The sequence below is a fragment of the Kogia breviceps genome, chromosome 7 (genome assembly GCF_026419965.1).
Source record: "Kogia breviceps isolate mKogBre1 chromosome 7, mKogBre1 haplotype 1, whole genome shotgun sequence".
NCBI classification, from domain to species: domain Eukaryota; kingdom Metazoa; phylum Chordata; class Mammalia; order Artiodactyla; family Physeteridae; genus Kogia; species Kogia breviceps.
In genome coordinates this window covers 76,632,609-76,646,656 of record NC_081316.1, presented here as the reverse complement: position 1 = coordinate 76,646,656, position 14,048 = coordinate 76,632,609, and the positions used below count along the sequence as shown (strand labels likewise).

Here is a 14,048-nt window from a genome sequence, read left to right as displayed (position 1 = left end):
TCAGTTGTGATTTGTAATTCACCAACAATGATCACTTTCAGTGAGTAACAGAATATTCCATTGTTAACAAGAGCACCTTTTTATGACTTGGCAGAGGAACTGGGGAGTGATGAAGATGATATTGATGAAGATGGACAAGAATATTTGGAGATCCTGGCTAAGCAGGCGGGCGAAGATGGAGATGATGAAGACTGGGAAGAAGATGACGCTGAAGAAACTGCCTTGGAAGGCTATTCCACGATCATTGATGATGAAGATAACCCTGTTGATGAGTATCAGATATTTAAAGCTATATTTCAAAGTAAGTTAACTTGTTACATGTAATTCAGATAGCTCCATATGATCCATTTTCCTGAGTCAATCTGTTCTTATTTACGTCTGCCCCTTAAAGAAGGGGTTTTGGGTATATCAAACCCAAACTAAAATCTGATTTAGGATTGTTAGGCAAAGTAACCAAAGTTACTTCTACTGTTGCCGTAGAGATTCAGAGTATTTTCCTCATCCTATTATTTTATTTTTATTTAGATTGTAATTTTGAAATATGCACATCATAGGAAAATTGTATAGTTCAAAAAGTTTATACAATGACAGTTTGTTTTTCCTACTTCTAATTTCTAACCTCCCAGCTTTCCCCAGAAATATCTACTGTTATGTCTGTTTCTTGTGTTTATGTATTTGTGTATCTTTTTTTCCCCCCTGACTAAACCCATGCTTACCTGTCTGAGAATTTGACCATTTATATAACATTTATGGTCTTGGAATCTCTATTCTTTTCTCCTGTTTCACAATGTGTGGCTACGGAATACTAGGTGCCAGTTTTTTGTTTTTTACATCTGTGTTCTTTAACCCAACTTAAGAAATTAAAATTGGCACTGTATTTGAACATCCTTTCCCTCCAGAGTTAACTACTGTGCTATTTTATCATTCCTATGCATTATGAAAGTTGATGTAGAATAAATTCTCTGATAACCAAAGCATTAATCTTCCAAACCCATGACAAAGCAACTGTGATGCAAGCTTGCAGAAACACAAGGAATTGTTTCTGAGCTACATGGCAGGCTGTAAGGATTGATTGAAGTGCCAAGAACTTACTGACTGGCTTTTGTCCATGACTTTGTAGTTTGTATACTTAAACACATGTTAATCCCTAAAGGATGGTTTATTATAAAAGGCTCATCCACAGTAAATGCAATAAAGTAGAAGTAGAAAATCATGTTATAGAGAACATTTTCTCTCTTTCTCACTCACTCACCACACACACACCCCTTTATATAGCTAATTGAAATACAGAAATACATAGACTTGCTACTATTATATATCATCTTATGTAGTGCTTGTTTTTTGTTAAACACTGAGATTTTTAACACCTGATCCTGTGACGTGCTGTGAAATTTTGTTATTACTTTGTCACAGGTTGAGTTTGACAGCTATTTAGGCTATAATATAAAAATGTGTGAGCATTTTAACTTAAATACTGCAGAGCACCTTTCTATGGAAAGACAGTACATATATCTAAGAAAGGTTTTTGAATAAGCAATGCAGAAGAAAATAAGTTGCTTTAATTCTGAATCTTTTAAGGGGTTTGGGTTAACTTTATTTCTAGTTTCCCTAGTTTGTTACTTACTGTATAACAGTTGGATTAGGCTCTAAATCCTTGTTTACTAGAGATAAGAATTATGACTGATTAGATTTTTGAGGCATAATGCTAAACCAGAATTTTTTTCCCCCTGTATCTTTTTTTCACAAGTAATTTAAAATACCTTAGATTATTATTGGGAGAATATAAACTAGATCAGAATTTCAGTATTGGAGGTGGAGTAGAGGGAATAGAACAGAAAAGAACTACCAGGACTGTCTTATTGCCCTTTTTTCCCTTGTTTTCTTTTTGATAGCTATACAGAATCGTAATCCTGTGTGGTATCAGGCTCTGACTCATGGTCTTAATGAAGAACAAAGAAAACAGTTACAGGATATAGCAACTCTAGCTGATCAAAGAAGAGCAGCCCATGGTATGTTAATTGAACTCAACCCCTCTTTTTTTTTTTTTTTTTTTTTTAATACTTATTTATTTTTTTATTTGGCTGCACCAGGTCTTAGTTGCAGCACTGGGATCTTTAGTTGCAGCATGCAAAACTCTTGGGATTTAGTTCCCTGACCAGGGATCGAACCTGAGCCTCCTGCATTGGGAGCGCAGAGTCTTAGCCACTGGACCACCAGGGAAGTCCAACCTCAACCCCTTTAATGCAGTTAATGACTTTGATACAGCTTTAAAATTTAAATTAAGTGATTTAAAATTACATAAAAGCTACAGTTGTTGGAGGTGATAAATTCATTCCAATCTGTAGGAATGAAAAAAGGAATTTTGGTTTCGGCCATAATTTACTGATTTTAAGTATAGTTGAAGACTACTTTCAGTGTGCAGTAGCTTTGATAAGGTCGCTAAATCTCATGGGGCTGGTTTGATAGTAGAAAATTCCATTAAAATTATAAATTTTAAAGTTATGAAAACTGCAATTTTTAAAAACTATATTAAAGCCATATATCATTTCTTTTCATCGTTAAACATTTCAGTATGCCTTCCAATACAGGATGTTTCAGATAATACACAGCCTAGTAGTTTTCTAGAGGTCTTAATACTGCATCAGACTAGTTTTATATTTAAAGAGGTTCCTCCTTATAAAAAAGGCACAGCTTTCTAAAGTATTTAATTTGAATTTGCCTGCATTAGATTCATTAGCTGTTATAACCTTTGGAGATTGGATCCTTCTGATTTAGTATTTGACTCAAAATAGAGTAAAGATTTTTCTTTTTTAACAATCAAAGTTGGCTAAGAATCCTGTAGCATACAAGAGAGTTCATCTTCTCTACATAATATACTCCTCTCTTCTATACATTTAGAGGGAGAACAGAGGCCAAAGTTCAGAACTTCCTGGCTAATACTGGTGGTTAAGCTATTGTTAATGTCTGTCAATTCCTTCTTTTCTCCAAAGCAGTAAGATGATCGAATGCTCTATTAAACATTCACATATTTGTTTTTCTAGAATCCAAAATGATTGAGAAGCATGGAGGATACAAATTCAGTGCTCCAGTTGTGCCAAGTTCTTTCAATTTTGGAGGCCCAGCACCAGGGATGAATTGAGTTATACCACTTTCCTGCAGTGTGATTGTAGTGAAGAGCTTGTGTTCCTCCTAGTAGCGGTTCCAGAACTGGTTCACGTTATCCACTCTAAACTAATTGATCAATAGATGGACAAAAAAACCCCAGGAGGTGGGACCTGATCATGCAACTTGGCACTGAAAATGAATCCAGAGGGATTTTGGCGGGGGAGGGAGGTAACCTGGGGGGCAGGGAGTATTTTCTTTATTTTTTGAAGAAAGTAAGATTCTGACTGAAAGTTCAAGTGACACTGTGGAAATCTGCAACAAGAGGGGATGTCATGAAGGCAGCTTTTCTTTTTCTGAGGAAAAAATAGGCATGGGCTACAGGACTATTTAAAATGTCTCATTTACAGTATAAGCTCAGAGGTAGATGTAATTTTTACACCTATGAGTATTGTCCAATTTCTGTCTCTTCCTCACCATTGGGTATCTATTCTTTATATGTAAATAAGATAAGGTAATCGATAGCCTTATTCAATCTTCATCATTTTCATCATCAAAGATTGTTCCTATGTAGATTATTGGACATTTATTGTAGCACTACATAACTGATTAAAAGAAAAATCTGTAAATGAATTAGCACTTTCATATTGAAACAAGCCTGCTAGCCTATGTATAAAATAGCAAAATGTTTGCTGTTTATAAAAAGATGGGATGTAATGGGGTGGGGGGCAGGGGTAATTTCAAGTTATTAATTTAAAAATGAACTAGCAATTTTGTACCTGGTGACTTTGTGGTGCACTCACCTCTGATAGTGACTTGAATTCGGTATGTTAAAAGGGGTTAGTGATATTTCATTGCTGCTAAAAATGGCAACTCCCTCTGTGTCCTGTTTTTTCTTAAAGCTCTCAGTGTACAAGTGGATATTTGGATACAAGACCTTACTGTAACAAATAGGAAAGATGATATTTGAAGCATGTAAATTGGATATAAAGTTCTACTCTTAAAGAGTTGATAAAAGAGTATGGCTAAACATCTATATATGCAATCTATTAAAATAACTTAATTCGGCTATTATGTCTTCATTTGATTGCAGTTTTTTCCTAATTATAAATTTTTTCCTCAATGATCTGTTTTTATCCTGTACCTAGAAAGAATATAAAATGTATACTTTTAAAATTGACATTTAACACCTGCCCACCTCCCTTTTCCCATCTCCTCTCCCCCTCTTGTTGATGGTGGTATCTGGTCTTAGATAGGCTGAAGGCACAGGGTTCCCTCCAAAAACCACTATTGATACCACTGCAAAAACAGGCCAGCAACAAGACAATGTAGAGAGGTTGGCTTGCTTCCCTCTCTTCTAACTGCATGTTCAAAAATAAGCTTTTATTGATATTAAACATCTGTCAGAAGAGTCATACATTGGTTTATTTTTTATATACATGTATACACACAATATTTCAAATTGAAAGCAACATCTCAATGGATTCAAGACTATTAAGTGCTGTTGTCTAAACAGACTGGAAAATTTATAACTGTAAAAATGAAACATGCACACATTATTTAAAATGCATAATGAAGAAAACCCATTGGTGTTGTGTTTTTCTTGTATGCCAGTAATTAAGCCACTACTGTTGGCACTGTTTGGTTTTCTATTTTAACACTGAAGGAGTGAAAGTATTTCCTATATTTATGAATTTACTATGAAAATCGGCAAAAAAAGAAAAAAAATGTCTGTCTAAAATGTGTGGGTGAAAACTGTTAATCAAGTGTGTTTCTAATTTTTTTCCCCCCAAGTTGGACACCATCTGTAAACCCTAGGTTGCTTCAGGGGGTTTCACTATTATATAAAATCAGTAAAATTAAAATGGAGTAGTTGTATATATGCAACATTGTGTACAGAGGGGAGATACTGAATAGTATTAAACATTTTTGTCTTCCTTTACCTTTTATCCCCTACCTAATATCTAGTCTACTTTTTTAAATTTCAAACTTCACTGCTCTTTGAATTGATAATTCCAATTTTCACATTGTTATTGGAAACCATATCTAATAAAGGTTCTAGTTATTCCCATGCACAGTATGGAAATTCTCGTTTGCTGAGGTTTTGTTTCAAGAAAATGTATTGGCATGTATTTGAGAACACATTTTATTGTCTCCTCTGTCATACAGTCCAAACTAATCTACGTTTATGGATTTTTGACTGAAATGAAAGACCTTAAAATTAAACTATATTTAATATTAAATATTGTTCAGATGGTAGTTTCTAATACATCAAATATATACCTCGATTATTTTCAGTATTTCCTTAAATATAACATCAAATTAGAGTTTATTATAGATTATGGATCTTGATATGTGTCAGTGTTTTTAAATAAGCTTATAGGACTTTTAGATAACTTTTCGAGAGTAGTATTTATAAACTTGTAATTAGTTGCATGTAGATTTTATTTATTTATTTAACATACAGCCTTTCCCACAGTTTCACTAACCTATAACTTATTTTTTAATTTATACAAGTTAATTCTGATTTTGTCTGGGTTTCAGTATTTGTCTTTTTTAATGGCTGACATTAGCATAAAATCTTCACTTTTTTGTAAACTTAAGCCATCCATTTTTATAAAAGCTATTCGTTTATCAGTATTAAATAAAGGATGTTAATCTATTTCTCTGCAGGTAACAGAATGGTGATTACTAATCTACACACCTTATCAAGATAGTGACTGCTGTGTTCACATGTGGAAGAGACCAGAGTGTAGAGCAGGGGTGGCCATACCGCAGCCCTATGGCTATGTGCTGCTATTCAGTCCCAGATGTAGTCCCTGAAGCAAGCATGAAGAAAAAGTCATTAGGAATTGTATTAATATAAACCGTGTCTTTGGGAAGATCTAGCACAATGATTTAAGCATAGTAGGCATTCCATAAGTGTTTGTAAAATGAATGACCTAAAATTACATTAAAGCATATTGGTTATAAAAATGTCAGTTCTGTTCTATATAATTTTAAATTTTGGTGAGATTATCTGTGAATATTAGTATCCCTCCTGAATTCTAGGTTTTACCCTTGATGAGGTTGGCCACCCTTGCAATAATAGCACTTCACACTTCGGTGCATGTGGTTTTTACAAAGGGAAACTAGACATCCAGCTGGAAATCCAGAATTTTATTACTATGAGAAGAATATATATATATATATATATTTTTTTTTTTTTTTTTTTTTTCCAGTACGCGGGCCTCTCACTGTTGTAGCCTCTCCCGTTGCGGAGCACAGGCTCCGGACACGCAGACTTAGCGGCCATGGCTCAGGGGCCTAGCCGCTCCGCGGCATGTGGGATCTTCCCAGATCGGGGCACGAACCCGCATCCCCTGCATCGGCAGGCGGACTCTCAACCACTGCACCACCAGGGAAGCCCGAGAGGAATATATTTTAAGTAACTTTTTGAGACGTAATTCCCCTTCGAGGTTTTTTAAAAGCGCAGGTAATAATTCCTTTATGTATTTATAGATTCTGCTTTCATGTATAGATAGAAATTTGCCAATTACACTTGGTATTTGAATCTTATATTTAAATGCTTCCTACTAGAGTCTTTTAAAAAGTTTCTTTTAACATCCTTTTAATAACTCAAAATGAAATAAAAAGGAATTTCCTCAACCTGAATAAAGGCATCTACCAAAACCCTAAAGCTAACGGACTTAATGATGAAAGATTAAAAACACTTCCCCCTAAGATCAAGAACCATGCAAGCATGCCCCCTGTTGCCACTTCTTTAGCATTGTACATGAGGGTTTAGCCAGGGCAATTAGACATCCAGATTGGAAAGGAAAAAGTAAAACTATGTTCACAGTTGACGTGATGTCACAGAAAACCCTAAAGAACCCAGACACACACAAAGAGCTAATGACTTCATCAAGGTGGCAAGACATAATATCAATATACCCAAATCAGTTGTATTTCTATACAGCAGCAATGAAAGTGAAATTAAGAAAATTCCATTTACAATAGCATCTCCAAAATTATTAGGAATAAACTTAACAAAAGTGAAAAACTTACACTCTGAAAACAGCTAAATAGACATCCCATGTTCATGAATTGAAAGACATTCTACTGTGAAGACAGCAATACTTCCCAAATTGATCTGCAGATTCAGTGTAATCCTTGTAAAGCTTAGCTTTTTTGCTGGAATTGACAAACTGATCCTAAAATCTGTATGGAAATACAAGGGACTCAGAATAGTCAAAACAGTCTCTAAAGCAAACATTTAATAATTATGACAATAGTACCAGTAAGGATACTTTTTTTTTTTTTTTGGCTGCACTTCGTGGCTTGTGGGATCTTAGCTCCCTTACCAGGGACTGAACATGTGCCCTCTGCAGTGAAAGTGCAGAGTCCTAGCCATTGGACCACCAGGGAATTCTCAAGGATAAATACCTTATACTGACCAAGGAATAAAATTGAGAGTCCAGAAATAAACCCTTAAATTTATGGTCAATTGATTTTCAACAAGGGTCCCAAAACCAAAGTAGGAAAGAATCTTTTTTAAAAATGGCTCTGAGACAGCTGGGTATCTACATGTAAGAACATGAAGTTGGACCCTTAACACTATATACAAAATAATTCAAAGTGGTTTAAAGATATAAATAGAAGATCTCAAATTCTTAGGAAAAAATACAGGTGTAAATTGTGACTGAAATAGGTAATAGTTTTTGGATATAACACCACAGGACAAGCAACAAAAGAAAAAAGATGACTTGGACTTCATCAAAACTTACAACTTTGTGCTTTAAAGGACACTTTTCCAGAAAGTGAAAAGACCCCAGAGAATGGGAGAAAATATCTGTTAATCTTGAGTATATACAGAAGTCTTAGAACTCAACAACACAAAAACCTCAATTTAAAAACAGTAAAGAATTCAAGTAGACATTTCTCCAAAGAAATAAATGGCCAGTATCATAGGAAAAAATGCTTAACATCACTAGTCCTTAGGAAAATGCAAATCAATTCATGATGCGGTATTTCATAATAGTATGTCTATAATCAAGAAGGTGCACAATTACAAGTATTGGTGAGGAAGAAGAGAAATCGAAACCCTCATACAGTGTTGATACGATGCAAAATGCTTATCTGTTGTGTAAAAGTTTGGCAGTTCCTCAAAAGGTAGAAAATAGTGTCACCTAGCAATTCCACTCCCAGATGATGCAGATATCTGAGAAGTCAAATATATGTCCACACAAGAACTTGTACATAGTTGTTCATACTATCATTACTATAGCCAAAAGGAGGAAACGACCCAAATAGCCATCAATTCGTGAGTGGATAAACAAAATGTGGTATATCCAAATAATCAGATACTTGGCAATAAGGAATGAAGTACAATTACATTCTACACGTGCATAAGCCTTGAAAACAAAGTGAAAGAAGTCAGACACAGGATTCCATTTACATGAAAGACCTATAATTAGCAAATCAATAGGTTAGTGTACACTGGGCAGGGGTGGAGAGGGAGGAGGGAATGAAGAGTGAGTGCTATTGGGCGTAGGGTTTCTGCTGGGCATGATGAAAGTGTTTTCCATTAGATAATGGTGATGGTTGAACAGATTTGTGAATATACTAAAAACTACTGGTGTATGTACACTTTAAAATGATGAATTTTATGATATATGAATATCTCAATTATCAGTTTTCTTAAGCCTCAAATTTGTTTAAAGTTCTCTAAAAAGTAACATGAAATGTTTACTCATTAAATACAAATTAAGATCTAGCTATCCCCTTATTATAGGGAAAGTATTCTTCCCCCCAATATTTTGTTTTGCTACCAGGTGCTCATTTGTTTTTTAAATCCCATCACCCTATCAAACAGCCCTAGCTGGTGCCAGAGTTTGGGTGGGTAGCAGGAGGAATCTTCAGGAGCTTTAGATTGATAACATTTTGTAAATTGAGTTTACTCTCCTCTTAGTTTCCCACTAAAATAAACCTAACACACATTAACCACAACTAGTAACCTTGGAGCTCACTTACTGGGTAAGATTTTCAAAGATGTAATGAATGAATGGGGTTAACACGTGGTCCAGGGGAAGAGTTAGTAAAATGGAAAAATTGCACATACTGGAGTCACTACAGATAGCTTGAAATGAGGGGAATCATGCAACTAGTCACTAAGAAAACATTACCAGTTGTATTATACCTATGCTTATATCAGCATATATACTGAGAACTATATATCTGAGATTGGAAAGGAACATTTTAGGTAACTTCCTCATACACTTCCAAAAGTATGTTCTAATTAAGCTCTGATTAATGCTTTCAGTGTGGAAGCTGATTAACTGAGTTTATTCTACAGACCAAGGACTCTTAATTCTGGGTCCAGGAGTCCTATGAAACTGCAAAGTCTTTAGTATATTTTTCATAGCTTTCATCTGAATCTCAAAGGAGTTGTCAAAGTTCTTAAGAACCACTGCAGTTGACCATTAAAGTGAGGATTGGAGAGAGAGGGGCTAACATTTATTAAGCACTTGAAAAGTATCTCTGATAGGCACTGTGCTACATTTATCTACATTCTCATATATCCTCCCAGTCACACTGTGAAATAAGTGTTTCTGCTTTACAAATGGGGCTACAGTTTGTAAGACGAGTGACACATCTAACGGCCACAGCTTCCAATGGAGAGAGTTCGTTTTAAATTCTTTAGTGTTTTAAGAAAAGAAAAAACAGAAGAGAAAGTTTTTTTTAAAAAAGAAAAATTCTTCAGTGTTTAAAAAACTACAAATTCATAATAAAATTATAAACCTATATGAAAATAATTTGATAACTCAAAGTCACCTCCTAGACATAATTTATTTTAAGAGTTGAATGCATTATTTCTACAGTTTTTTTTTTGGGGGGGGCGCGTCGTGTGGCTTGTGGGATGTTAGTTCCCCAACCAGTGATCAAACCCGAGCCCTTGGCAATGAAAGCATGGAGTCCTAACCACGGACTGCCAGGGAATTCTCTTCCTATCTTTTTTCTATACATATAATACTTTAATGGTTATATCATTGTACAAATATGCCAAAATCAACCAATTCTCCAGGAAGTTTTTAGTTACTGAAAAATGTTTTTAAAAACTTGATGGCAACAGCTTTTGAAGGGGGCTAGAAATAAGTTAGCATATTTAAAACTGGGGTAAAGGTTCAGCTTTGTGTAAGAGCATGGATGGACTAGTACTGATTGGCAGTGAAATGTTTTCAAGCCATTAATTTGTTAAGATGTAATAAGATATGAGGGATAGGAAGTGATTTAGGGAAAATGTGAAGATTCTGGATGGCCCTGAATACTGTGTACATTTGAACTCTGTTCTATAGTCAGTGGTAAATACTGCAACACGAAGTATCCACTACCTATGACAAAATCATTATTAAGGTTTCCCCCTGAATCAGATTAGAATTATAGTGTCCTATCCACCAACACCATTCAATGTTTACAACCACTCAGTAGGTCCTGGGGATAAAAAGATGTCCTGTAACTGCAAACTACTATTACAGGGTGATTTTTAACTTCCTTTTGAGATTCTGCATTACCGTGTTTTAACAGACTAGAGGTTCAGGACTTAGTAATAAATGACTAAACTGCATAAAAGTATTTTGATTCTTTTAATAATATTTCTGATTATAAAATACAGATATAATGTACAGAAAGTATAAATTAAATGTACAGAAAGTATAAATTAAGAAGTATAAATTAAAACACCTCGTTTGTCATCTGAACTCTCTACTCTGTAAAAAAGGGAAATCTATCCATTGGGTACAAGACTTTTGAATGAGCCAATTCCTCCAGTTTCAAGCAACCTAATCCAATTTTATGTGCCACATGTTTTATTCTTACAAGGGCATAAAATACAAAAACTACTTTAAACTTCTAAAGACTATGTATTCAAATGACACTCAACGTCCTATTTTCCTTCCAGTGGCGTTTAGGCACCAATTACGCAGCTATACCTTGGTTAGGGTCTGCAGCCTGACCCCCACTCCCTACCTAAAAGAAGGTCTCGTTAAAAATCTCAAACTGGACTCGGATGTAAATCAAAACACTTCAATTACCCTCACTTAGGCCATTCCATAATCACCTGAAATGCAAAGATACTAGATCAAACATCATCCAGCTCTGTGCAGCTTTGTAAACAGGACACAAATCTCCAGTTACAATGGGGCCATCCCTCTCAGTCTCCTAGTAACTCAAATCTACATTTGAAACACCAGATTTAACAAATCTTGAGTCAACACACTTTACCTCATCTTTATTCAGCCTGGTTGCCAAAGCATATGCATACATACTGAATACTCCCGAAATGACTAGTATTTCCAACAGCTTAGAAAAATTCTGGGTTGAGAGCTACAAGAAACACTACCTAAACTTCACAACTAATCTGTATCCATTCTTAATACTGGGGAGACCGAGTCAATGCTTTCCTCAGCCTTTTGACTTCCCTTTAATTCGCGACATACACAAAAGGGAAAGTAAAAAAGAAGTTAGCGACACCATTACAGACGACTTCAAAATTTGAACCTAAGGAACATGAAAGCGCAAAAGCAACCGCAGTGTCTCCCAGCAGAGTCCAAGACCACCGCCCCGTTGTCGAGCTACGCCGGAATTTCAGCTGAGGCAGGAGGCTCATCCTCCTACCAATGATGATGCCCCGGCGACTGGAAAAGCAAAGGGAGACTTGGCAGCCAGTGACAGGCATACAGCAGCTCTCGGAAAAGCAGAGCCTCCGCCCAAGACCAAAGGCCTCAGCTGGCACCGAGAGCCCCCAGGGAACGGTGAGGCGTCCCATCCTGTGCTACCCCACCCTACCACTTCCCTCCCAACGGGACGACACTCGGCAATTGCTGGGCAAAGCCCACCCGGTCTCCAGAACGCGCTCCAGCAAGCCCACCGGGAGAGCCAAGGCCACCTCCTAGCCCCTGTGGGAAAAATGGCGCCTGTGAACCCTTCTCCCTCCCGGTTAGTCACAAGGACCAGCCTCCCTCCCTCGCTACAAAATGGCGCCTCCTGCTGGGGCCACAGAATCTGCATAATTCACTCGTCAGTGAGGCGGTGTCGCGCTGGGACGAGCGGTTCTGCCAACCAGTCAGAAGCAGAAAATTTGGTTCCGCACTTTGGGTAAGCCACTCAGGCGCTGGCTGTTAGGCCAGGCGAGGCTGACGTCAGGAAAAGGGGCGTGGATAAGGCGGTCTCCTTTCGCGTCGCCTAAATTTGAGCCAATGGCAAGCAGGAAGCGTCCAGTGAGTGACGTAATGACAGCCCAATGGAGACTGGGGGCGGGCCTCAGACCCACTATGCTGGTTGCGGGGTTGAGGGGCCGGGCGGCTGTTTCCTGTCCTGGTGCATGGTGGTCGGACGAAGGAATTGTTGGAAAATTTTCTCGGAGGTTCGTATATAAATGTGTTTTTACCCAGTGTGCATTATTCTCCGCCCGGCCGCCGCCCTCAGCGTGGCGGCGCGGGCCCGGTAGGGCCCGGGCTCGGACTCTGGCTCCTCAGCCTCTGCCGCAGGCCTTGCAGATCCAACGGCCGGCCGCGGTAGAGACGCTTGGGCAGAAGCGGAGTTTATTAATAACCCGCGGCCGCCACTCGGGCGGCGGAGCTTTTCTCACTGAGGACGCACGCCCCCCCCTCCCGCCCTTGTTTCTGCGCACTGCGCCCCGCCTGTTTCCCTCAGGGGACCGCCGAGGGGAGGGAGTGAAGGAGAGGAGGGTGGAGCCCTTGGGAGCCCGGCGGCGCTTCTCGGCATGACCTCCGCGCGGAGCGAGTCCCCTGGCGCCGCCGAGGCGAAGCTCCTCCGGCTGAGATGCTGGACCCCGGTCGGCACCAGGCCCTAGCTGGGGCGCCGGCGGCAGAACTGGCCAAAGGCCCGGTCGGCATCCCGCGTGTAGATCGCACCCAGAATTTCCTCCCACTCTGGTCGTGCACAGAATTCTTGTTTCCCTCACTTAAAAAAAAAATTTTTTTTTATGGTCATTGAGGCCTAACAGCGAATATTAGAAATTGTCATTTTTATCCTCCTTTTTTCTCGGTTTTTGCCAAAGAGTATACGAATGCTTTGGTTGCTTTGTAACATTTTATTGTGGAACGTAAATAAATTTTTATTATCTGCCCTTTTCCTTTTTTTAACATTTAAGTTTACGCATTAAGGAAGGAAGTTAAGTAAAAAGTAGATAAGAATACAATTGCTAAACTGATTATTTGTTTAAGATCAGTTTAAGCCTTTGGAAATGTCTAATCAGCTGGTATAATCTAGTGGGGATGTGAAAAATTGTAGATTCGAGGTTGTGGTCGGCTTTGTCCTGAACCTTACTAGAAGATAGTTGTGTTTTGCTGTAGGTGACAAAAATCTGTGCAATATTTAATATATTCTATTGCTAAGTGCTTAGTTTCAGTTCATTGTTAAGTGTTTAGTAAGAGAATAGGTAATGAGCTCATACAAAAGCTCAGGTAAGACAGGTAACTAATTTATCCAGGTGTATTTTGATTACTTTGGAAATTATTTAGTGTACAAATACTTGGTGCCTAGTTTTTCCATAGCTGTCTTTTATTTTTTAAAAATAATGGCTTTATTGATATAATTTATATACCTTTACAATTCACCCATTTAAAGTATAATAATTAGGTAGGTTTAATGTATTCAGAGTTGTGCCACCATCTCCAAAATTTTAGAACAGGTTCATCATCCCCCAAGAAACTGTACCCACTTAAGTTACTCCCCATTTCCCCATAACACTCCTCCTTCCCCAACCACTAATCTACAGATTTGTCTATTCCCAACATTTCATAAAAATGGAATCACACAGTATGTGGACGTCTGTGACTGGCTTCTTTCATTTAGCATGATATTTGCAAGGTTCATGCATGTTACAGCATATATGAGTACTTCATTTCTTTTTATTGCCAAATATTTCACTGTGTGGACGTAACACC

The 14,048-nt window shown here is 37.7% G+C and overlaps 2 protein-coding genes across 8 annotated transcripts in view; both read left to right on the top strand.

Moving 5' to 3' along the window:
- IPO7 (importin 7) overlaps positions 1-6,080 on the top strand; it is a 47,749-nt gene extending 41,669 nt beyond the window's left edge. For both annotated transcript variants that reach the window (XM_059069148.2, XM_067038645.1), the window contains 3 exons: positions 95-301; positions 1,893-2,009; positions 3,042-6,080. In XM_059069148.2, coding sequence (XP_058925131.1) covers positions 95-301; positions 1,893-2,009; positions 3,042-3,139 — 422 coding nt within the window. In that variant the 3' untranslated portion in view covers positions 3,140-6,080. The remainder of the gene's footprint in view (positions 1-94; positions 302-1,892; positions 2,010-3,041) is intronic.
- A 6,321-nt stretch (positions 6,081-12,401) lies between these two features.
- ZNF143 (zinc finger protein 143) overlaps positions 12,402-14,048 on the top strand; it is a 57,027-nt gene continuing 55,380 nt past the window's right edge. The window contains exon 1 of one of the 6 annotated variants that reach the window (XM_067038642.1): positions 12,402-12,506. In XM_067038642.1, coding sequence (XP_066894743.1) covers positions 12,411-12,506 — 96 coding nt within the window. In that variant the 5' untranslated portion in view covers positions 12,402-12,410. The remainder of the gene's footprint in view (positions 12,507-14,048) is intronic. The other 5 variants (XM_059069150.2, XM_067038640.1, XM_059069149.2 and 2 more) reach the window with 5 other exon arrangements.